The 26,232-nt window shown below is 37.7% G+C and overlaps 1 protein-coding gene across 4 annotated transcripts in view; it reads right to left on the bottom strand.

Annotated features, from left to right (window-relative positions):
• KITLG (KIT ligand) overlaps positions 1 to 26,232 on the bottom strand; it is an 86,598-nt gene that overhangs the window by 6,313 nt on the left and 54,053 nt on the right. For 3 of the 4 annotated variants that reach the window (XM_086712688.1, XM_086712687.1, XM_086712689.1), the window contains 6 exons: positions 20,155 to 20,325; positions 17,844 to 18,003; positions 17,011 to 17,094; positions 7,868 to 7,977; positions 6,836 to 6,903; positions 5,831 to 5,907 (listed from right to left, as the gene is read on the bottom strand). In XM_086712688.1, coding sequence (XP_086568814.1) covers positions 5,868 to 5,907; positions 6,836 to 6,903; positions 7,868 to 7,977; positions 17,011 to 17,094; positions 17,844 to 18,003; positions 20,155 to 20,325 — 633 coding nt within the window. In that variant the 3' untranslated portion in view covers positions 5,831 to 5,867. The remainder of the gene's footprint in view (positions 1 to 5,830; positions 5,908 to 6,835; positions 6,904 to 7,867; positions 7,978 to 17,010; positions 17,095 to 17,843; positions 18,004 to 20,154; positions 20,326 to 26,232) is intronic. The other variant, XM_086712690.1, reaches the window with a different exon arrangement.

The raw sequence follows: 26,232 nt of genomic DNA, 5'->3' as shown, positions 1-26,232 counted from the left end.
AAATGGTAAGAAGTGCACTATTTTTTTCCGCTCTCTCTAAATGAATTTACTACAAATTGTACTATGACAAATTATCAAACAGAGAACTCTAGAAACTATAGAACCTGCATCTGGGAAAGGAGAATTAAATCCCAAGAGGAAAATTAAGAAACAATTAAGAGAAAACTTCAGAAATCCAAAATATATAAGTAGATGATATTTTTAAAATAAGCCTTGATTAAAAAACCAAAAGGGAATCACACAGAATACAAAAGGATATAGTTTTTAAAAAAGGAATAGCTTGAAATTCTAAACTTAAGTAGAGAAGATTGGAAATCTATTTCTAGTTTTGTTCCCAGGTCTCTTAGCAAAGAAAATAAACTTGAAGGTTGACAACAGTTTTCCCATAAAACAAAACAACAATTTTTATAATGATACCCTGGGATCCTTGCAACCACCTCATGAAATAAGCAGGGTGAGTCTTATTATCCCCTTACTAGAACTTGAAAAAACAGGGGTTAAAATACAACTGACCCATCCAATAACCTACAGCTTAACTATTTGCAGAGCCATGGCCTGAACCCAAGTCTGATCCCTTCTTATCCTCTATGTGTGTGTCCTCAGAAAGAGCTCAAAAGCAAATCCTCTGAAATTCTTAAGAAATATCTGGTAAAGAGAGATCTTGGCAAATCCTGTCTGTGCCAAATGATAAAAATTTGACTCAACATTACCCATATTCCAAATCTAGGATCTATTATCACCTATCTTAGCCCAGATCTGCAGGAAATGTCCAGGTTGTGTTTCTTTTATGAATCTCTCCACCAGCCTACTTGTAATAAGTTTAAGTTTATTTGAGAGAGAAAGTGGGGCTAAGGGCAGAATCCCAGACTGCACTGGCAGCACAGAGCCTCATGCAGGGCTCAAACCCATGACCCATGAGATCATGACCTGAGATGAAATCAAGAGTCGGATGCCCAACTGACTGAGCCACCCAGGACCTCCCAAAATTACTTTCAACACTTACCATGCTCGGGTGTCTCAATAACACTGACAAATGAGTGTCTACAAACTCATGTTATTTACTGTCAACCAAACAGGGCCTTCTCAGTGATGCAGTCCTTCTTCCAAGGTCTCAATTAAAATTCTTTGTAGATGACTCCCAAACCCCAAATCTATTACCTCCAGCCCTGACTGTTCTTTGAATTTCCAGTCTAAGACATTTGCCCCCATCAATATTTATTAACAACTCCTTCTCTTATTTCCTTTTAATGGCACCGCCATCTGGTTAGTCTCATAGGCTCCAAATTATCCTTGAGTACTACCTGTGATGTCAAGCCTCACATTCCATCAGTAACTAGAATGTGTTGATTATTTCACTGCATATCTCCAAACAGATCCATGCTTTCCTATTTCCATGGCCCTCACCCCAGTTTATGTCATCATTCTCTCACATCTGTTTGGAAGATTGGCCTCCTAGGTGGACTGCCTGACTCCAGTTCACTGCTTCCATTCATCCGGCCACACCAACATTTCATTACTTTCATCATACTCGGTTTTGACTGTATTACTCACATCTTTTTGAAGCCCTCCCATAGCTCCTTACATTACTCAATAGAGTACACGTCCGTATTTGTAATTTTTCAAACTGATGCCCACATCCTTGCTTCTCAGCATTTCAGCCCTTCATGTGTGACCTCCCACTGTAGTCCAACTGTACAAATGGACTCTTGAACACTTTCTCTGTACTTTTGGCCTCTCTTAGTTTATACCAATTGCAGTGTCTGGATTTCCCCTTCCCTATTGCTATTAAAATGTTACCAGTCATCCAAGATCTAGCTCAGTATAAATGCCACCTCCATCACCTACATGATGAAGCCTTTCTCCTATTGCTAGTGATTTCTTTCTCCTTTCAGATAAAGCAACTGTTTATGGGTGTGCATACTACAGTTTTTTTTTAAATTTTTTTTTTAACATTTATTTATTTTTGAGACAGAGAGAGACAAAGCATGAACGGGGGAGGGTCAGAGAGAGGGAGACAAAGAATCTGAAACAGGCTCCAGGCTCTGAGCTGTCAGCACAGAGCCCGACGCGGGGCTCGAACTCACGGACTGTGAGATCATGACCTGAGCCGAAGTCGGCCGCCTAACCAACTGAGCCACCCAGGCGCCCCTGCATACTACAGTTCTAAGAGGTCTATCCATACATATCACCATCTATATCTCTGAGTCAAGGACACATCCTGTACAACCATAATCAGTGCCTTTGATCTCTTATTGCATTTTCCTTGTAAGCTCCTTTCATTGTTTTAACTTTGCAAACTTCTAGTTTGCTTTTAAAAATAGGTTATTATGCATATGTCTTACTTCCTTTGGTAGGCTATAAGCAATTTAAGGACACAAGTAGGCTATATTAAGCTTTTCATCCAACAATGTATCTACTAGAGTGTGTTGAAATCATATTTGTGGGAAGAATTAAGAGTGAAAATTTTCCTATAATATACTCTTTTCTTTCTTTCTCAAACTGCTACACACAAGCTAATAAATGAAAAATTCTTGTGGAATGCCACTTATGAATACTTGGCATCAGCTAGTCAACTAAGTCGATTTTAAACTGTTTATATAGATTAGTATATTTTCTCTTAGCACCGGTTTCTTTTGTTTCTAGTTCATTACCTTATATGCCATGTTATTTCCTTGTTTTCAAAATATCAAACCTTTCCTCTTTTCATTTTCCAATCGCAGGTTATTTCATTTGAAGAATTATTCCATTTTTTGTTCTAGTATTCCAATATGTGTCTTCATTTTTTTTTAGCTGGTGAAACTTCCACTTGAGGGAGAAATCCTTGCAATAAATCTGAGTCATTCCCTGTAATTTCCCCTTCCTTGTTAACCAAGAAAATGACTATAATCCAAACATATCTAATATTTAAAATATATAACAACAACTGCATATTACATTTCTATCTTGGTACTTTTTACTACGGCTTTCTTATTTCTCAGCAAATTTCCTCTTACTGCATCCTATTCTGCTCTCCCAAACCTTTCCTTCACCACAATCCTCTCCCCAAATTACAAAGTTCTTCATCAGGCCTTAAACCTCTGTTGGTATAGGGACAAGCAAAAGGCTTTTACTCTACACAGTGGGTACTCAGTAAATGGTAACAAATGATACCTACATATTCACACTTTGGAGTCTGCAGATTCATGATGAAACCTGGCTCTTTGGTCTTTCTTTTTCCTATCCTTTCCAGGTCTATTTTTGTTTTTATTTTCATAAATTTTATTCTCATATTATTGCAATTTTCTGAGATTCTCATCTTCTCCATTTGTCCTCTAACAAATATTTATTCATTACTGTATGCACAAAGTAGATGTTATAGAGTTTGGTGGGATTCCAAAATGAAACTCAGAAACAAACCTTGCCCTGTAAGAGCTTATGGTTTAGCAGTGGACACAAAATAACTATAAAAGTAACTGTGAAGTCCTATTAATGTGTTAATATTACATGAGTATTACATGTCATATGACATAGGATTAGAAGGCTATAAATTTGGGAAGTCAGCTTTTTGGAGGTGGTGGTATCTGAGTCTTGGAGAGATTTGCACACCTGATGAGTAAGATATTTATGAAGGAGAATGCCAGTTCATTCCTTATCCATTTCACATTGACTACTCAATAATGTGTGAGGAGTTTATTTCTAAATGATCCAGAGCTTCTTTTTAAACCTAATGTGATTGAATGTATACATGAATAACATTTTACATTTTAAGAAAAATAGTCATTTCTCATGACTATATTTCCCCTTTGGACGCTTTACTTTCCTATTGACCCAAATCAATAAGTTAAATACACACGCACACACACACACCTACATGATAAAAATAAATCCTACTTCCCCTTCTTAAAGATTTTTAAAAATTTATTTTATTGAGGTACGAACACTTAATGTGAGATCTATCCTCTCACCACATGTTTAAGTACACAATGTAGCATTGTTAACTAGGGGCATAATGTTTTATAGCAGGTCTCTACAATTTACTCATCTTGCACATAAAAAACCCTACTTCAGAAGAACTATCTTCCTTACCAGTGGTTAAACTTTCATTCAGGATTTATTCACTCTGTCATTCAACAAGTATTTGGTTTGCGTCTACAACACATAGGCAACAAGCTGAGTTGCTATGAGGAGATACAGCAGAACAGGCTCAATTCCTATCCCTGAATGTTCCCTGACTAGCAGACATATGCAGAAATTGCTTGACCATGGTTGTTGTCAAATGCCTAAACAGGTGCCCTGGGTTTTCCCATCATAATCCATTCTCCAAACGTCATAGGGCAAATACCACAATTAAAAACCACATGATTAAAGACCTGTGTGCCAAAACAGGATCCCAGCGATGCAATCCAAAACCAACCAGGACATTACTTGAGCCTTTAAGACTCAATTAACTATTTAATGTGTGGTTTCTGGATGTCTAGCTTAAGGGAACTGAAATGGCAGACAGGAAAGCAACAGTCAGGCTCATGTTGGGGTTGAAGGGCAGAGGAATTATTTTTCTTAGAAAGCTAGGATTTCAACTTGGAGAGTACTGCTCCAGAAAATAAAAAGTATTGAATGAAAGGTCTATTCATTAACATTATTTGACAGAAAACATGACCTTAGAGAGGAGGTAAGATCGTGAGCAGGGGGGAAAAAAAGTGCTATTTATGGTTTGGATATGGTGATCCAGAGCACAATTAAAGGCTGAAATGAAGTCTGTGTAATAGCAGGGTTAAAATGTTAGAGAAATATGCGACATTGTTATTGTATCATCTTATTTGGGACTGTTGGAAAACGTTTTCCAACTATCAGAGTGAGCTCCTGGAGAAGGCAAAAAGCTCTCTGGAGAGAAATCTCAATCTGGGACAGAAATGAAACTGGAAGGACAGTGATCTACAAAGAAAAGGCGAAGCTCACCACAGACCATGTATCTCATAACCCCAGAAAGTGGGTGATCTTCTGACCATGAGGGAGGGCAGGGAAAGAACTGAAGACTCAGGAGGATGAGAGGACATTCATACACCACTGTGATCAATGTGTCGAGATCCGGTGGCCGTAACAAAACTAACAGCCTGTTAGCACAAGTAGAAATGAGAAGGGCAGAACTGACGTTGGCTCAGGTGGGTGCCATTCAGGGTGCCCTCCCCCGTGCCCTCCCCGTCCCCCACACTAATCCAGGGTCTGCCACTCAGCAGCTGTGAGAGTAGATAGGAGAGGAGGTATGAACATCAGGTATCTGTTTCTGGTGTAGGTTTACTGCATCCTGGCTCTGGACAGTCATGGGGCAGGTGGCCCTTTACCTTGACAACTTTCTTCTCCTGATTTACAAGCTATTTTGATCATTTATCCTTTTCCTTAAGATAGCAAGGAAAGATTTGTGGCATGCACTTGTTTACAGCATCTAACAAATGAGTTACTTTTTTCTATTACGTTATGGTAGTCACGCCTAACTGAAATTAGTCTTATTTTTACTTCCTCTATTAATATTATCTTATTTTAGTCCTAATTTGTTCTATTCCCCTTGGTTAACTTATTTTCTGGCCTCAAAAATAGTAAACACTTGACTGTTAATTTTTTGTATCCCTTCCACACAGGATGAATCCAGTAATCAGAACGACTAATCACTGTTTGCCTTTCAAAATGTAAGAACACACATGACTGCATTGTGCACATCTAATTCATTATAACAGCTTCAGTTACCACACCAACATCAGTTTAATAGTCAACTTAATAAATTTTGTTTCTAAATTTTGGCATCTAAGATTCTGTAGGGTTCTTGTTTAATCTTTCAGCTTAAATTCTAAAAACTTACCAAGGCACAAAAGTAACAGTGTTGATATAAGCCACAATTACACCTCTTGAAACTCTCTCTCTTTTTCTTGCAGCATACTGAAAAACAACATGAAAAATGCTTATTTGCTTTTGGACAGAGATTCTGAGGTACACCATGATCTGGGCATTGTAAAAGGTAGGTTTTTTTTTTTTTTTTTTTCTGTAAATACAGTAACAAAAGATGGCAAAACTGAGTGGAAAGTTTATCTTCATCAGTAATTCTAAAGGGAAGAAGGAAGACCTCAACACAGTCTTCCCCAAGTTGTTTAAAAAAATTCTCTCTCTCGCATATGCAAATACACATACTAAACATGCCTATCTGTACTTCATAGGTGTATCTGTATATACGAAGGCATGATACGAGAGAAAGTAACATGCCAAACGAAAACTATAAACGGGGGGTAAATCAAGGTACTAGTGCTGGAGCAATATGGGGTAAGGGAAGTCAAATACATGAAGTATGCAAGAGAAAAGTCACTCAAGTATCCTGACTAGGAAGTAACCTTATGAACCAGGGTTGCAGGTGCAGTTTAGAAGGGCGAAGGGGAAGATCCTGCCGCAGCTCAGCAAAGACATCATAAAGGGGTGGATGAAGAGGTTTCCAAAGCGCTAAGAGACGGACAGAGGAATGAGCATGTCCTGGTTGCTAGTGTGGACATGGAGATTATGCACAAGTGTGCCTCCAGAGCCCCATGACGGGCAGTTTAAGCAAGATTCTGCTGAGTACAGAAATAGAGCTGAGACAGCCAATATTGATACCTTAAGAGGAGTCACGAGGACCACGTGAAGGTATATTCTATAGGGAAGCAGAGATGTAGGACTGAAGCAAGTGTGAGAGGTAGGAAGTGTGGATAAAGACTGCAGATATGCATTGGGAGCTACCACTGAGAGCAAACAACTTGTTAAAAGATGTATAAGCACGTACAGGGCAAGTGAAATGGCAATGTCAAGCCTACTTATGCACATATTTAGCAAAACAAAATACCTTATCTCATTATCCTCTTCGTTAATCTGTATATTTTCAACTGTCCTTGTGAGATTCGGTTGTTTCTTCTGGGAAAAGAACAAGGACATAGATTGTAGAAACATCAACGGACAGTATAATATTCAAGAGGTAAATGGTCTCTACTTTGATCTTTATGTCAATAACTCCAACATCAGGGTTTTGTTTCCCAGCATGTAAAATATTTCTACAATAAAAAGTTATGAAAAATGCACCGTATTAGCGACTTAACATTTTCAGGGTGTTGGAGGTGAAAAAGCAACGAAGAAACAAAGATTTAAATGGTAATCAAATTCAAAAGACATTTCAAAAAGTTGAATCGTAATGATTTAGCACATTTTAAAATCTGAGACAGGTTTCTGTAAGAAGAGAACAAAAGAAGAAAAATCCAAAATAGCAGATAATACAAATGACATTTCTGTTTGGCTTTAAGTGCATCATATGTTTTTCAGTCTATTTCTTCCTTTTTACATTTAGTTCAGGCTATTAAAACCAGTTATCATTTCTTAAGTGTACATTTAAAAACAATTTTTTTTTTAACATTTCTTTATTCTTGAGAGAGAGAGAGAGAGGGAGGGAGGGAGGGAGGGAGGGAGGGAGGGAGGGAGGGGCAGAGAGACAGAGTGTGAACAGGGGAGGAGCAGAAAGACAGAGAGAGGGACACAGAATCCTAAGCAGGCTCCAGGCTCTGAGCTGTCAGTACAGAGTCTGACGCGGGGCTCGAACTCAAGGGCCATGAGATCATGACCTGAGCCAAAGTCGGACGTTTTACCGACTGAGTCACACAGAAGCCCTTTAGATGTACATTTTCAGATAGAGGGGTTTTCTCCAAAGCATGACAAGGAATGAGGGCAAAGCCTTAAGATTTAGATTTTATTGAGACTAAATTAAGGTAGGATCTTTTCTCAGAAAAGGGGTGGCTTGTTAATCATTTATGTAAATGTAGTATGAGCAAATAAACATCTGAAATTCAGGAAGTTTTGATCAAGAAATAAAAAGAGTAGCAACCCTTACCTTCCAGTAGAAGGCTCCAAAAGCAAATCCGATTACAAGAGAAAAGCACGCTGGTAATGCCATGACTGCCCATTGTATGCTGGAGTCTTCTATGGGATTTGTGGCCTTCCCTGTAAGGAAAACAGTACAGTGGTGAACACGGCATATCCATGCTAGAGGTTTGCTCTCATGCTGTGCGTGGTTGGCCCCACCTGTTGCCATAACGTACTCTTGACCTATCTCTGTTTGGAATATTTGGAAAACTGGTTTTTCTGCTGAATGTTGTTTTGGGACAGCAATACAAGTCCGTGTCGTCTCCAAAATAGGTAGGAGGAAAAAGAAAAGAAAACCCACAGAAGGTTATCTGACTTGGTTAATGTTGACACATATGGACCACAGACGACATTTTCCGAAAAATTATTTACAATATCAAGGAAATCTAAAACCTTTTCACTTTTTCACTCGTGACATCTTGCCAAGAAATTTTAGAGGACGTGTTGCATTCTGGATCAAGGTCGGTATGCATTATGCTGTTTGGCCTGCTGCATATATTAAGTCATTAAATATACTTTGTGGTTAGGGTCCTTTTAGGTACCTCACCCTCAGAGTCATGGCATTGCCTCACCACATCTCCGGTATCCATTTACTGCACACCAGAGAATGCCCAACACGGTGCTAAGGACTAAAGGTTTAATTTTTCAGACTTACATTGGAAAGCCCCAGAGTACCAAACACTAAGAATGGTTGAAAGAACCAGTGTCCTCTCATTGCTTACTCTAAATAAAGTAACAGCGTGAGAGAGAAAACGTGTGAGATTAAATTGGTCCTCCTCAGCTTTGATCCTGCTTGGCAGAATGATCGATGAATTAAACAAAACACATCTCCCACAAGGGTCTCTTCTCCTGTATCTCCTTACAAGGAACAGCTTAGCTGTTAGAACACACGGACACACATGCCAACTGGTAAGAGTCAAACCTGAAAAGGTTTTATGCATTTTCAGCAATTATAAGAACAAAATGTAAACTAATCCAAGGTAAAGTGACCATTTGGGGCTATAATATTGCACAAGATCTGGGTTACTGTGTCAGCCTAAGGTCACCTATTTAACATATTAAGTGCCTAAAGTATATAATGTAAGAGAACCAAACCACTGTTACGTGTATAAACATTTATAAGGAGAAAATGAACTTACAGATTTAACCTGAGAGGCAAGAAACAAATGCTATCTACTGCAGGGAGAACAGGAATTGCCCATTTCCCCACCATTTGTAAACTGGGAACAGGAAGTTCAATTCTAGGATTCCTGTTTCCCAAAGGCTCTAATAGGAAGTGTGTGTGTGTGTGTGTTAAGGGGAGGGTTAGTGAGTCATGGGTACCCCTTACACATAAGGAACAGGGAGACTATCTGGATAGGGAAGTGGGGTCATCTATCCTGAATCACTTCCTTAAGACTCAACTACTGTATCTTCTGGCCCACCCCCCATCCTACAGCCCCATGGGAAAGAAGTTTCAGGAGTTTTAAAGTGGAGTTCAACATGGATTCTTTCAGCAAAGTAAGCCAGAGTTACAAAATGCGATTTGGTAGAATTGAAGTAGTACTACTGTCATTATGATAATATAGCTATTTTAAGGGTTACAGAAGATTATGTGTGCTAGTCTGGGATTTGACTACCATTTATAAAGAGTTTTCTCTCAGAAAATGGATTCAGAGTTATAAGCAATTTTTGCCATTTTAGGCATTTTTTTTTAATTTTTTTTTTAATGTTTATTTTTTTGGGACAGAGAGAGACAGAGCATGAACGGGGGAGGGGCAGAGAGAGAGACACAGAATCAGAAACAGGCTCCAGGCTCCGAGCCATCAGCCCAGAGCCCGACACGGGGCTCGAACTCATGGACCGCGAGATCGTGACCTGGCTGAAGTTGGACGCTTAACCGACTGAGCCACCCAGGCGCCCCATTTTAGGCATTTTAATATCACTGTCTGTAAATAACTTGGCTATTTGTGGTTGCATTCCAGTAACAAGTTTGATTTCTCCCAGGGGGCCACTCTGCTACGGCCCACAGTGTCTATTGGGACTGCTGTGTAGTTATGACAGATTTGACCAGGTGACGTCCTGGAGGGATCCCCTAATGAAGGTATCCAGAGAGAACAGAGGAAGCTTCTGATGTTTTTGTCCCCCGACACCAATGGAAAACTAATGAGCCAGGATGGTGCTATGGAAAATTCCATTACATATGTTTGGATAGCCAGATGCCCTGGAATCAAGGCAGCCAAACACCCTGTTTTTCCCCTTCTTTCAAAAAGCCAAATCTTGAATTGAGCCATTCAGACCACAGGAAGGACCAGGCCCACTACAGCAACAAGCAGAAGCAGGCTACTAGAGAAAGAGGCATTCTGGGATTCCCCACTCACAATCTTTCTCAGGTAGGACGGCCCCTAAAGAAGGTGTTCCAAACAAAGCCATGCTGGAGGAGAGATCTAATTAAAGAGAACTCACCTCATGCTTCCAGAGTATTGTGACTTTTTAACCATTTGAAAAGTCCTTCCCCTCCCTGCTCCTGGACTTTGGCCCCAAAGTCTTCGCATCTAAGACATAGAAGCAATCCACTTGCCAGAGGGAGGGGCCTGGTAAAGACCGGGAGGAGAAAGGGACAGGAGAACTGAGAGCTTCACCTCCTTAAGGGGTCAATGTTACCTTGCTTTTGTTATTTCTCATTAATGCAAAGAGCTTAATAGCCAGCCTTCGGTTCTCTCCACTGATACTGCCATCCCTCTTGCAGAGAAAGAAAAAGGATGTTGTAAGAAAAGGCTTGTTCACACCTTCATAGCTTGGCTCCCAAGAATTTCTATTGCTGCTATCTATGTGGGATCAATGAGATTTGAACTGTCTGCCTCAAGGCCCATACGGTGGGTGTCTGGGGTCAAAGCCCAAGCTAGTAACAAGGCTTTGCTTTTAGTAAAGAGTGTCCCAGAAAACTTGTGAGGTAAGGGGGCTCATCTGGACAGGATTTGAGTAATCCCAAATCCCTGGGTTGTTGTTATAATGGTTCTCTCGTTATTATGAAAAGGGTCCATTGTCCAAAATTTATGGGAACTGATTTGTTTGGTTTGACTTATAATACACAACATCTGTTCAAACACAGGACACAAAAAACTGCGCTACAATTTTGCTGAACTACTATTTCGAATGATTCTGCTTATGGGCATCACCATGTCTGTGAACATGGATCTCTTGGTGCTTAGAAAACCTGTAGCTCAGTGTCTCCATGATTCAGATTCAAAGCTCACTGTAGGCTTGCCACATTTACTGACCCACAGGCTTGGTGTACCTGACAATTCTAACACTTAATGATGAACACATACATAAGGCATTGTGAGAAGCCCACTGGCCCAATCAAAGGAGGGACACAGAGACTCGGAGCACAGTGAAGTGAGGCTTTAATCAACGTTCTTGCAACATTGGGTGTCTGAGGGACAGGCACGCTCAGGGAAGTTGCGGCAAACCATTTTTTTCCTAGCATGCAAGTCCTTCCTCTGGTTCCTCATTGGCTGAGTAATAGAGGTTACCGCCTGGGACACAGACAATGCCTATGGCCCATGTCAAGCAGAAAGCAGTCTGACTGGAACAAATGTACATTCCCTGAGGTGACACAGACTTTCAGTCCCTCCTCCCTTTGCTCTTGGGCACATGCTCATTGCAAAGCCTGAAAAACAGAGAGGGTAAGAAGAACCAGGAAGTGAAATGTCTAAGGGTTTGGGTCTCCATTGTGTGTGTGTGTGGGTTCGTACTTATTTCCAATAGGTTGTAAACCTGTTAACTAGATAGCACAGCTTTTTAAAAAAATTTTTTTTTAATGTTTATTTATTTTTGAGAGAGACAGAGACAGAATGAGAGTGGGTTAGAGAGAGAGACAGAGAGGGAGACACAGAATCTGAAGCAGGCTCCAGGCTCTGAGCTGTCAGCACAGAGCCTGATGCGAGGCTCGAACTCATGAGCTGTGAGATCAAGACTTGAGCCACCTAGGCACCCCATACATAGATAGCACAGCTTTTATTTGGTACTTCTGAAAATACTGCCCTTACTTCTCACAGGCAAGGCTCCAAGTTCATGTGTCTTAACACATTTAAAACTCACAGAAACCTTCTGAAGGAGGTATTATCCTTCATTTGACTGGCAAGTCTAGAGAAATTAAGTAACTCACCCAAGGTCACACAGTTATCCAAGGGCTAATGCTGGGATATAAGCCCAGGAGGTCTGACTCAAAGACTCTCTTTTTAGAAGATGTATAAGGTAATGTCAAAGTAAGAATTTCTTCCAATATTCTTCTTAAATACTGTCTGCAAGGATCTTAAACATCCTTTTAGCTTGGTATATAAAGTTAATTACTTTTACTGTGAAAACCCAATTCCTTTTGGGTAACTTGAACACTTTTATAAGGGAGAATCATGGGATAATACAAGATATGAGAGGACACTCATATCTCAGGACTCCTTCATAGACTTTGGTCTTCTGGCTAGCATGGCCACTTTTTGATTCTTATCCGGAAAACTGGTGTGATCACTTCAAATTTCTCTGGCCATATTCCCCCCAGAAGTCTTACCTCCTTTATGCTACAACTAAAAATGTTTACATACTTCTATTATGATACATATTGTAATCCATACATGGTATATATGATAAAATACTATGAGTATTTTATTTATGTATGTGTCTTTTAGAAAGATGTAAGCTCTACAAGAGCTCGTCTTTGTGCATGGCTATCTAAGTGCTATATTGATGAGTGACATCTGACAGCAGCAAATTATGCAAGATCCATATTTTTTACAAAAAAGAAAAAAAAAAGAAAAAGCAAAACAAAGAAAAAAGAACACTGACCATTCATTTTGTAATTTAAAAAATACCTTCAGACTCAGAGGCACAGGACTGAATAGGTGTTTTATATTCAGTTGTTTTTGAGTAAGTAGAAAAGACTTTTGTTTCCAACCATGATAATAGCAGATTAGCCCTCCCAACCTAAATAGTTATTATCATAGACAGATTATAGGCGGCAGTTACTTTCATACATTAGCCAACAGATAGCACAAGAATGTATTCCCTAAGAGAGTAAAAACACACATGGTGAGTCCCACGATTGTCTTCATTTTCTAGCTAGGAGGTATGGAAGATAGAGCCCAAGGAAAGTTCAATGGTCTCACTTGAGATAGGGTATCAGAGACTGAAGTTCAGGGATGCAGTGGCCACAGTTTGTGGGGCAGGTTTATTTGTGGGAAAGGAGCGGGGTCGAAAAGAAATCTCTGGAGGAATCTCCTTAAGTCACCAGTTAAGAAACAAGCTGTACATGGACAGAAAGAGACTTCACAAAACCTGGCAATAAACAACACCTGGGAAGCTATGACCTTGGCATTCAGAGACAAAGGAGCTCTGACAAGCAAGAATGGAGAGATTTTCTAAGCACTCAATATCTCAGAAATTTCACGCCTTAGAAAGAAAGCTACTCTTCCTCTTTCCTCCATGAAAGCTTAAAAACAAGACTGACAAGGAAAATAGTCTGCCAGTAATTGAACTGCCTACCTGAACAAAACTCAAAAGTCTCTAAAGGAATGAAACAAAATCTGCTTTCTCAAAAACATAGTATCCATAATATCCAGCATATATTCAAAAAATTACTAGTTATTTAAAGGGAAATGTGACCCATAATCAGGAGAAAAAAGCAGTCAATATACACTAACCCTGAGATGACCTACATGGTGAGATTAGGAGACAAGAACTTTTAGAGCTTTATTAACTATAGTTGGCACTTGAACAATGTGGGGGTAGGGGCACGACCCCCTTGCACAGTTGAAATCTATATATAACTTTTGACTCCCCCAAAACTTAACTACTAATAGCCTGCTAACTGGAAGCCCTACCAATAACAAATAATCGATTAACACATATTTTGTATATCTATCCTGTATCCTCACAATAAAGTAATCTAGAGAAAAAATATTAAGAAAATCATAAGAGAAAATACATTTATAGTTCTGTAAAAAATCCATGTATAAGTGGACCCATGTGGTTCAACCCCATCTTGTTCATGGTTCCAGGGGCCAAAAAAGAAAATATTATCATAATGAATATGCAGAATGCAAATCTCAGCAGGAAAATAACAATCAAATGGAAATACTAGAATGCAAAATACAAACTTAGAAATGAAAAAAATGCACTAGATCCAAACCCAAAGAATGTACAGCAACAAGAGTGAACCCTATGTAAAATATGCACTTCCAATGATTATGATGTGTCCATGTAAGTTCATCAGTTGTAACAAAGGTACCTCTGGGGGGGGGGGGGGGCCGGGAAGGGGATGCTGATAATAGGAGAGGCTGCACATGTGTGGGGGCAGGGAGTGTGTGGGAAATCTCTGTACCTTCTCAATTTTGTATGAATCATAAACTGCCAGAAAAAAAATTAAAAATAGCAAAAAATAAAAATGTACTGGATGAAAAGTTTAGCAGCTTACAAATGGCAGAAGAGTCAGGGAACTTGAAAACAGGTAAGTAGAAATTATACATTTTGATGAATAGAGAAAAGAGATCGGGGCAAGGGAAAACAATGAACAAAACCTCTAACATCTGAGATAATATTAACCTACCTAATATATGTGTTCTTGGCATGTGTGTGATTAAATATACTATGTAGCACAAAAGATATTTCTCCTATTTTTTTCTTGGTGCTACAATATTAACTAAGTAGAACATTTCAAGTTAAGATATATATTGTAACTCCTAAAACAACCACAAAATAATAAATTTTAAATTTTATTGAAAACAAAATAATAAAAAAAATTAACCCAAAATCAACCTGGAAAGGAGAAATAAAGAAATGAGGCAAATAGGAAACAAAATGGTAGACCCAAATCCAACCATATGTTGATATGATGATGATAATAGTAATAATATAACTGTATTAAATATAAATGGATTAAACACTCCAATTAAAAGTCAAAGACTTGCTAAAATAGCAAGGCCCAACTATATACTGTCTACCAGAGATGTACTTTAAAAATAAAGACAATAGATTGGAAAGAAAAAAATATACCATGAAAAAAGTAAGGATAAGAAAAACTGGCTCTACTAATGCAGATAAAATACACTTCAAGACAGAATACTAGCAGAGGTAATGAGGAATATTTCAGTAACAATATAAAGGTCTGTTAATCAGGAAACCCATAATAATAATCAATATATAACCACCTAATAATACAGCTTCAAAATATATGAAGTGAAAAACTCATAACCAAAAGGACAAATGGCCAAATCCACAATCTTAAGATTTTTAATACCCCTCAGTAATTGATAAAAAATTAGACAAAAAAATGTAATAAAGATATTGAAGATCTGAACACTATAACCATTTTGATCAAATTTGAGAATGCTACACTCCATATTTGAATGATACACATAAAATAAGTCTCAATAAATTTTGAAAGATTACAGTGTATGTTTTCTGACAACAGAATTTAGAAACCAGTAAGGTACCCAGAAGAACCACATATGTTTAGACATCAAGCAACCCATTTTAATATTACCCATTAATCAAAGAATAAATCACATGGATAATTAAAAAATATTTTTGAGGAAATGATGGAAACACAATATATCAAAGTGTATGGGATGCAACTAAAGTTGTTTACAAGAAAACTTATACCTTTAAGTGCTTATATTAGAAAATTAGAATGGTTTAAAAATCAATGATTAAATTTTTCTACTTGAAGAAAACTAGAAGTTAGCTGAACAAACTCAACCCCAAGTAAAAGGAAATAAGAAAGATTAGAAATCAATGAAACAGGGGCGCCTGGGTGGCTCAGTCGGTGGAGCATCTGACTTCGGCACAGGTCATGATCTCATGGTTCATGGGTTCAAGCCCCGCATCAGGCTCTGTGCTGACAGCTCAGCCTGGAGCTTGCTTCGGATTCTGTGTCTCCCTCTCTCTCTGTCCCTCCCCCACTCGTGCTCTCTCTCTCAAAAATAAACATTAAAAAAAATTTTAAAAAAATGACATAATATAAACTAAGAAGCTAAAAGTTGCATCTTTGAAAAGATTAATAAAATTGGTAGTAGAGATCTTAACCCATGTAGTCCGTTCTTAAAACTTTTCAGATCTGATGTGTTATGTAATTCAAAATTTCAGATTTTACAAAGTTCTGTCTTACAAATATTGTATATAATATCCTCATTGAGGTCTGGGTAGCACATTGTAATCAAACATAGTATATCTGTAGTGAAATCAAGAAATATTCACTTTTGGAAGGAAAAATACTATATATAAATAGCCTTATCACAGGTCAGGTCCAGTTTTGGTGGCCAAAATTCCTAAACAAACGGATTTTAGAAGTTTTTAAAAATTTTCTGAATTGCAGATTTGTTATGGTGGATTGGTACTAAATTGATTACTCTTATTTACAGGTAGTTCTTCTATGTCCCTGATCATATGACAGTGCCCCATTACAAAGTTTTGAGGGATGATTTTCTTAGCTAAGATCACAGGATGAAGTTCTTCCTCCTACAGCTTCCATGAAACTAGAGGATCAGAATATTTAGTAAAACCCAATGATCTTTATAATGACCTTGCCTGTATTTGAAAAGAGGACATTAGACTTGCACAAAATTGGGTTCTTGGTTAAAAGGAAAGAAATTTCAGGCAAAGCAGCATATTCTCCTCTAAAATAATTTTATAGTAAAATAAAATCATCAAATGTACAAACACACAATAGTAAATACTGTGAATAGTAAATATAAACAAAACTGAAAATATCCTTGGAATTCTATATAACCAACATTTGTACTTTCAATTTTTAAATTCCATTTTTGTCAGGCAAATTTCACATAAAAATATAAGTTGACAATGAATAAAGCTTAAAAGTATCTAAAATTAATTACATGCCTTATGTAAAATAATTTTAGAAGATTTTGACCCAATTCTCTAAAAATTATTTCCAGTTATAGGGAAACCCACTTATACAAGCCTAATATTTAATTCTGAGGAAGACCATAACAGGAAGAACAGTAACAGAACAGTATTAATAGTAGTAATTGCAGAAATTTCCTTTAAAGCCCATGCAATACTCCTATAGATGCTAACTGGAGTCATGCATGCATTAAATCAGATATATGTACTTACTATTACTGCTACTGCTGTCATTCCTAAGGGAGCTGGCTGCAACAGGGGGTAACATAAATGGTTTTGTGACACTGACCCTGGAATCTAAATAGAAAGCAATAATGTGTCAGTGTTGCATGGCGATTTAATGAATTACAGAGTCCGCAAAAGCCTGAAGTGCAATACCAGAATATTTTCTAGGTCTGCTTCCCAAATCTTGATTATTAAGATCCTATTTATTTCATACTGAGTCCTGTTCTATTTTTATTAAATGCACCACAATCACATTATAGAACAAGGATTCATTGCTTACATAGGTTAATAAGTATGAGTAACACAAATTGTTGGTAACTGGTCTTAAAAACAAAACAAAACAAAACAAAACAAAACAAAACAAAACAAAACAGAAAAAGCAATGAAATTAGATTTTGTAATACTGGGACCCAGTGGGAAAAAAGGTTCTTAATACAGAGTAACTACTGAAGATCAGAATTCATGACCCAGAGGCAGACCTTAAGGAAAAGATTTGAAAAGGGTACATTAAGAAGAGTGGAGGTGAAGAATAATATACTTGCACAATGCTAGCAAAGACCAGATAAAAAATATGAGTGACTAATTCCTATATTGTTTACTCACACACAATTCTTATATTTGAAAATGAGGAGTGTTGCTGTGGCTTGAAAACCAACAAATTAACTGATCATTTCTTTCATGCCATTGATATAGGTCTTTGTATTACACATACATCTTTCTCTAGCTACACATATATTTGAGTCAGAAGTAGATTCTTACCTAAACATTCAAGATTCAAGCTTGCTTTTGACATTTAAATTAGAAATGCTTACATGTCTTACCTTTTTCAGGACTTAATGTTGAAGAAACCACACATTCACTAGTTTTAGATGCCACCATCTCCAAGTCCTTGAAGGCATCAATGGATCTATTAAAAATTCTAAAGAATTCTTCAGGAGTAAAAAGCCTGGGTTCTGGGCTCTTAGATGATTTTTTTACATTCTAGAAAAATAAAAAAAAAAGGATTGTGTTTTTCAGATAATTTACAGATTTAACTGACGTCAAGGTAATAGATTATAAATATGTCCTCCAGAGACTCAAGTAAAATTGATACTTTTAGACAACTGCTTTAACACACATAATTCAATTGGTACTGCAAGGTAGTGATCCCCATCCAGTTAGGTCTGGGGCTCAACTCCAGATAAAAGGAATGGGGTGCTGGTGGAGATGAGTAAGGTGACTAGAAATGCTTTAAAATAATTATTCCTCAAAAAAAAAAAAAATACCCTTACATAACACATTCTCCAAATAGCCCAAAATTAACAATTCTGATGATACTAAATATTGCCAAGAATATGGAACAAAGGGGACCCATATACTGGTGGAATGATGTAAACTGGCACATTGGATATCCTCTGGTAAAGTAGGACATGTGTCCATTTTGTAACCCAGCAATTCTACTTCTAGGTGAATACTCTAGTGGAGTTCTTGCACATATGCACCAGGAGACATATAAGAAAGTTCTTAGCAACAGTATTCTATAACCCTTACATCAAACAACAGAAGAGTGGTTTAATAAACATTGGTATATTGAATCAACTCTATAAGCAGGAAAAAAACTGAGTTTCAGCTGTATGCATCAAAGTGAATATAAGTTATAAACAATGCTAAGTGAAAGAACCAAGTTATGAAAGAATAAAGAGTATGATTAATTTCTAGAAGTTCCCCAAGAAAGCAAACCAACACTATAGTTTAGGAATTTGTAAATGCATGATTACCTATAAAGAAAAGAAGGTAATAACAACACCTATGTATCACTTGCTATATACCACTCTAAGTGCTTTATATAGATTAACTCAATCGTCAAAAAAATTGAGAAATACCAGCTGGGTTCTTGCCAAAGTGCCATGATTAGTAAGTGTACATTCTCCAGTGTTTGGGGTACTCTTCTCGACATCACCCTTTACCTAGCACCTAACTCCATCTTTCAAGCTCCAATGGGAGCTTATTTCCTCCGTGACACTGTCCCTGATATGCCCTACTTTTGGGGTCCTTGACCTTGTATCATTGCCCTCAGAACACTATTTGTACTAACAATATGAAAAGACACGTTAACTCTAAGAGGCTATAGATTTTAAGACACACTATTCAGAAATTAGAAAGTAAAGCACAGAAGTGATGAAATACAGTGAGGAGGCTATTAGTATGGTAAGAACTCTGAGTTTGAAACACAAATGGGACTGACATTGGGTCTTGAAGAGTGACTGGAAGATGGATGAGAAGGTAGTATTTGAGTTTTACAGTACAGAACCATGTTTAAAACCTTAGATTTAAGCATCTAGAAGGCCTGTAGGATAAACCCTGAACTGTAAACTCTATGCCAAAGCAGGCCTCCCAAGACCTATCTTATTATAGATGAGGTGTTCTAAAATAAGAATAAGAAATATTTATTAGGATTTATTTTGCCAGACATGGTACTAAGGCATTAATCAGAAATCATCCAATGTCAATTCCGTGAGATGCATCCTGTCATTGTCCTCATTTTAGGCATAAAGAAAGTGAGCACAGAGAGGTTAAGTTCACAAAGCTAATTAGTGACAGAGTCAGGATTTGAACCCTAACACCTCATTTTTAATCTCTGTACTCTGCCTCTTCAATATACTTAGATCTGAAAACACTGCCATGACCACATTCTGAGGCTGGTGACAACGAATCATCAGATGCCCTGGACTGGAGATGTGAAAATGCACTTCATTGTTGTGACAGGATTACTATGGATAAAAGGTTAAGTAAGAGTGTTCATTATAGGTAATTTTCCATTTAAAGATAAATGAACATTTGTAACCTAATAGGTAGGTTAGAAGGACTTCACTCCCTTCTGAAATAAAGGTGTTTTTTTTTTTTTCTTACGTTGAGGTGTGAATAAATTTTATTTTTATGTTAAGTAACAACATTTAAGCCTTAATGTAGATTTCAGCATTGCAGGGTAACTACAAACACCTATTCACTGTGCTCATCTGAAAATAATTTTTAATTAAAAGTCTTTAAATTAAAAACTTCACAAATAGAGACAACCCCACTCTTGCCACTGCCAAAGGGCATAGGTTTTGGAGAAAAGTAGTAAAAAAGGAATCCCAGGGAATACAAAGTTACCTCAGATGAGTGTCCTTCCATGCACTCCACAAGGTCATCCACTATTTTCACAAGTTTGTCTATGATAGAATAATTACTCAAGCCTTCAGAAATATTCGAAAACTTGTCCAGAAGATCAGTCAAACTGACTGACAACTGTTCCACCATCACGCTTATCCAACAATGACTAGGCTGAAAGAAATTGAAAGAAAGGAAGATAAAATCTCTATGGTCAGTCACCCCTCAAAGACATCAATGTTTTAGTCACTGCTGGATAAAGAATTTCCTTATATCAGAACAGGTCAGATGTTTTGTTTACCTCAGATTTAACATTGGTTTCAAAATTTGCAAATTAATAAAGATCAGAGCCAATATTGATGATGAACAATATTGCTCTCGTATGGAAGTAAACTAAGACAGAGCCAAGTCTTACCCTTGACGAGGTTTACTCACTGTTCTTAGAAAAGCTTTAGCACAGAGGGAGTTAAAAAAAAAAAAAAAAATTGTAGGAGAGAGCCCTAGCCTTCAAGGAACTTGCAGTCTTTTGGTGAACTGAAATAATAAGCAATGGATTAAAAATAGCCTATTTTTCCAAACTACTTGATAGATTTCAAGGTTTCTTTACACACAAATTCATGTGGGTCTTTAAAAATCAAACAACAATCATGGCAGGAATGTGGTCTGAGAGAGAAGCACTTTTGCCTTAGCAGCAGGACATAATTTGTGGGTCCAAGGACAAAATGAAAATACATTTATCGTTCAAAAAGTTGTTCAAAGCTGACTAATTACAAGATGGTGACAGTAAAGCATTAAACCAAGCACAGAGTCCTGCCCATGACGCTAGCCCTGCCCATTGGTTAGAAGCTCAAATCTTAAGAGTCAGGTATAACTGGGTTTGTTTTGGGCTGAGAAACTCCAGACAAGCCACGTAAATTCTCTGAACCTCTCTTGGATGGGAATGGGAATAATGGAACAAGGTAGTTATGGGGAGATAATGTACATAATTTGTAAGTTTTATGAAGGCAGTATTTTTTTTTTTTTATAAAAGCTTGTTCCCCATGGTGTCCCTATGGCCTAGAACTGTGTCTGGCATGTGAAAGTTGCTCAGAAATTATTTGCTGAACAGATGCATGAGTGAAGAAAAAATACAGGAGAAAAAAATTACTCTGTCAGGGATCTATACTTTATGTAAAGAGCCAGATAATATGTTAGACTTGGCATGCTAAGAGGCAAAAATAAAGGATATTATGTAGGTACATATAGAGAGAGAAAGAAAATTTCTACAAAACTTTTATTACAGAAAATATAATCGAATATAATTTCTTTTGCATAATAACCAAATTTAATCTTTTTTAGTACAGGTCTACCAATAAAATTAATGGAATTCTTTATTTTGGGTCAGCATTTGGTGTGGTTGGGCCTCACAGCATTCTCTATTATCAAACAGACCACAAATGTCCATCTGTAAAAACTAATCTCAGTTAGCTGGCCATATAAAACCAGGTGCAGACTGGATCTGACCTACACGGCATAGTTTCCCAACCTTGGCTATGAATGGTTCTGGGCCAGTAGAGGTTTAGATTATTAGGAAAAACCTCCTTGATACATTAAAATGGATTTCAGGATTTTTTAAATTATTGCAGTGTTACTTAAAATAGTTACTTAAGTTCATATATATTCTGTATTTTAATGTTATGTTTTCTCACAAGGATCTTTTAGGTAGAAGCTCTGATTTTTTTCTTTAATCTGCTAAAATGTAACAAATGAGGGAAAAAAGATTGGGAATGGCTACAATTGCCATAGCTTATGTGATCCCCTAAATTATTTAAAATAACTTCTGCTGTAATAAATATATTATAATCACAGGGAGTAACTGATGCCACGTAAAATGAATCAAACCACTAAACCCGATTTCTACCAGCAGAATATCTCTAAGGGAAGGCCAAGTAATTTATCCTAAATTAGGATATTTGGGGGCCATCTATTCATTTAACAGAACAGTTTTAATTAATAGAACACAGCTAAAAAGGAGACTGGTTTATCTACAGAATGGTAAGCCCCAATTCCTGGAAGCACTAAATGACATTCAAAACTTTCAGGAGTGTTGGCTCTGGCTTCAGAAAAGTAGAATCAACAAACCCCCAAATGGGAATTAGTTCAATTAGGCCATTTCACTCAACTCATCAACCAAGTTCTCAAAGACTATGTGTTTCCAAAGAATGTTCAGAATGGATTCTTTGTTTACTCAGTGCTTATCCCAAGCACATGCAAGTTCACATTCACATCATTCGCACGTCTTTTTCCAAGATGTCAGTCTTTCCTACGGGGCTTAATCACTCTCCAAGTCTCCCACCATTTAGGCAATGATAGTTCCCTTTTAGATAGCCAGCCCTATCAGCAAGGGGCAGATTTCCTAGGAAACAGGACACAGCATATCCTGGAAATACTGTTTGAAGGGTATTTATAGGGCAGGGAAGCCTTCCCCAATTAGTTGATTCTGTTGTAATTGTGCAAATTTTACTGTGGCAAGAAGATTTTAGGTGTTGGGTCTCTTCAAACTCTGTCATTATTCCGCTTTATAAATATTCTTGCCTATCCTTCCCCTCAGATCTTCTGATGTGGAAGAACCAAAATCAAGTTCCCTTAATCTGAAACAAGGTATTCATTTAGTTTCTGCAATCTTTGCCTTAAGTGAGCAGGTTTTTCTTTTTTTCTTTTTTGTGGTTAAAGTAGAAAAAAAATTTTGTTTATAGGTTTCTTATATTTAAACCAGGGAACTCTGGGGGTGCTTATTGCTACCACTTCTGTTTATCTCTATTTTCAGCTGAACTCTAGGTTTGCATTCTGCATTCAAGTTCTCATTTAGCTATGACGACTCCCTCATGGCCACCCACGTTCTGTCCACATACCTAATCAACAGCTGAGGCAATCAACTTTTTCCAGGAAAATCCTCAAGCCTAAACTTGTAATTTCTTACAGTGAAATCATGGCAATCCAACAATCTAATCTTAGCCAAATCTGCCCCTTTAACATGAATTCATCGATAGCCAATATGAAATTTCTGTACTACACTGCTGAAAAACACATCTCTAAACATCTTATAAGTTGTATTTCATTCATTATTCATTCTTGCAATAATTTTCTTGGAAAAAAATGTACAATTCAGAGTTCTATCTTTTCATTAATTTGTTCAAAGAGTTACATGTTAGGATTTTAGGATTCTTGGACTTATTTTTTTTATTTAAAAAAAATTTCTTAATGTTTATTTTTGAGAGAGAGAGAGTGAGACAGTGTGAGTGGGGGAGGGCCTGAGAGAGGGAGACACAGAATCGGAAGCAAGCTCCAGGCTCTGAGCCATCAGCACAGAGCCCAATATGGGGCTCAAACCACAAACCACGAGCCGTGAGAACATGACCTGAGCCGAAGTCGGACACCTAACTGACTGAGCCACCCAGGCACCCCAGGATTCTTGGACTTATTAAAGATAGATCTGAGGTTAAAAAAAATATATCAAATATTGGCCAGTTTTGACCTGTCTCCCTGCAAAAAAGAAAAACAGTTCTGACTATATCATCAAGCAGTTTCATATTTTCTTTTTAATTAAATATAGTCAATGATTTGCAAAAGAGAACAAAATACAGTAAGCTAATACTTCATTTGTGAGATGACAGACCTGTTTTTTTTTTTTTTTTTTTGACTGATTCCAAGATTATGATTAGGAAATGGATGATTTAAGGCTATGGGGTTCCCAAATGTAATCTTTTCCTTTGCCTTAGTAACAGGCATTATTGTCACACTTTCTTAGCCTTCAGAGACAATTTTAAGCTCAAACAGTTCCATATAAATATTAACTCACAACATGCACCAGAAGAATGTAAGATATAAATAATGTTCTCTATTTTACTAAAGAAGAATGTGAAGAATTAGGAAAGTTGATAAAGCCACAGAGGAGTTCAATGAAGTGATGTAAAAAGTACCTTTCAAATTCTTAAAGTACATATACCTTAATGTTCGACTCACCTATATACATACAAAAAGAAATACAATCCTTGCTTTGAAAGGGAAAATCTAGGGGCGCCTGGGTGGCTCAGCCAGTTAAGTTAAGTGATTGACTTCGGCTCAGGTCATGATCTCACAGTTCATGGGTTTGAGCCCCGCAAGGAGCTTTGTGCTGACAGCTCTGAGCCTGGAGACTGCTTCAGATTCTGTGTCTCCCTCTCTCTCTGCCCCTCCCCCACTTGCAGTCCTCCTCTATCAAAAAAAAAAAAATTTTAAAAGTAATAAATAAAATAAAAATGAAAGGGAAAATCTATCTGGGTTTTCCTTAACTCCATACTCTCAATTTCTTATCTTCTTTCTTGGTAGCTTCCATCTTACATTTTCTGGGTTAATTACTGCAACTCTGGATAAAACCACTGGAAAGATATGCTTCCAATTCCTATATAACACATATCGTTCTAGAATGCTAAGTTAGTCAATGATAATGCATCAGCATCCTTAACAGGCTACCATGCCCCTACCCTTGAAGATTTGCTTAAAAACTGTGAACCTCCTGTAAGTGATTTTTTTTTTAAGTTTAAAGTGTGTGAGCTGGGGAGAGGGGCAGAGGAAGGGAGGGACCGGGAGAGGGAGAGGGAGAGAGGGGGGTAGAGAGAGAGAAAAGTCCTAAGCAGGCTCCATGCTCAGCACGGATACAGATGTGGGGCTCCATCCCACAACTCTGGGATCACAACAGTAGGTGAAATCAAGAGTGGGGTGCTCAACCGAGCCATCTGGGTACCCCTAAGGGATTTTAAAGTTTACAGCATCATGACTAAGTTAATGATTTAACTAAATGATTAAATGAAAGATATAAAAACTATTAAAAGCATTCTAAACATAACTAGGAACACTACTGCTTCTAAAGATCAATAATGAAAAAATCCATGCACATTCTAAAACCACACATATTTAAAATACATAATATATGAATATATGAAATAGATAACATATGATATGTGATATAACACCTCTGCAATCCCAGAACTGATACATTTGAGACCCTGGCTGAAATTGTGTGTTTTAAAAACATCCTAGTGGGTGCCTGTGTGGCTCAGTCGGTTGAGCATCCGACTTGGGCTGAGGTCATGATCTCACCGTTCACGAGTTGAGCCCCACATAGGGCTTTCTGCTGTCAGCACAGAGCCTGCTTCAGATCCCGTTCCCCACCCTCTCTCTGCCCCTTCCCAACTTGCAGATGAGCTCTCTCTCAAAAATAAACATTAAAAAAATAAAAATTGAAAAAACAAACATCCTGGGGACTTAGTCTGCCATACTTTCTCTTCTCTGTCCTCTGCTTCATTCAAGAAATTGTTCTGCTTTATTAGCTGAAAGAACTTGACACATTACTCTGCATCAATCTTGGATGCAGAGGGAGTCTCTAAGAGCAGTCACCATTAGCTTTATAGAATCAGAAGGTGAAAGTGGACACAATGTACTGTAAATTTCTTCATGCAAGCACTTGGCGCTTCTTTCCATTTGTTGCTATTTGAAGACAGATACCTGTGTGCTTCCTTACTGGGTCTAAGGTTGGTATCTGCGTTGTGAGGGTTCCTGACAAAGGAGCTGGGGTAATGTATCTGTTAGGATTCTTACAGAGAAACAGCACTGGCTCATAACCATGAGCCCTCTGAGGAATATTCACAAGAAGCATGCACTCAGTCTTCTATTCCAACTAATCTAATTACTAGCATTACCGCCCACTTAGATTGTTTTTGTTTTCTTTTCTTTAATGTGTGTGCGCCAGTATTAGAGGTATGAATGCCCAAGGCACAAAGCATTCCTTTGTTTCCTCTGCTGTTTCCAGCATTTCCCTTCTGAGAAATCAAAAGAACCTAGAGCCACGCCATTAGAATCACAATAGTTTGGATCTGGAAGGAATACCGAAGACCACCTGGTCCAGCCCCATGATTCCACAGATGGGAATGCCAAGACCTAGAGCAATGACGTGATTTGTCCAAGGTTGTACAATAAATTTAAAACAGAAACATTGCAAAACCGAGACTCCCAAGCACTCACTTAGTTCTTTTGTCAGTGGTACAAAGCACATACAGCTGCAGC

Source organism: Puma concolor, chromosome B4 (genome assembly GCF_028749965.1).
Source record: "Puma concolor isolate L17-30 chromosome B4, mPumCon1.1.hap2, whole genome shotgun sequence".
In the NCBI taxonomy this organism is placed as follows: domain Eukaryota; kingdom Metazoa; phylum Chordata; class Mammalia; order Carnivora; family Felidae; genus Puma; species Puma concolor.
Note: the sequence above shows the minus strand (reverse complement) of the source record. Positions and strands in the feature narration are given on the sequence as shown.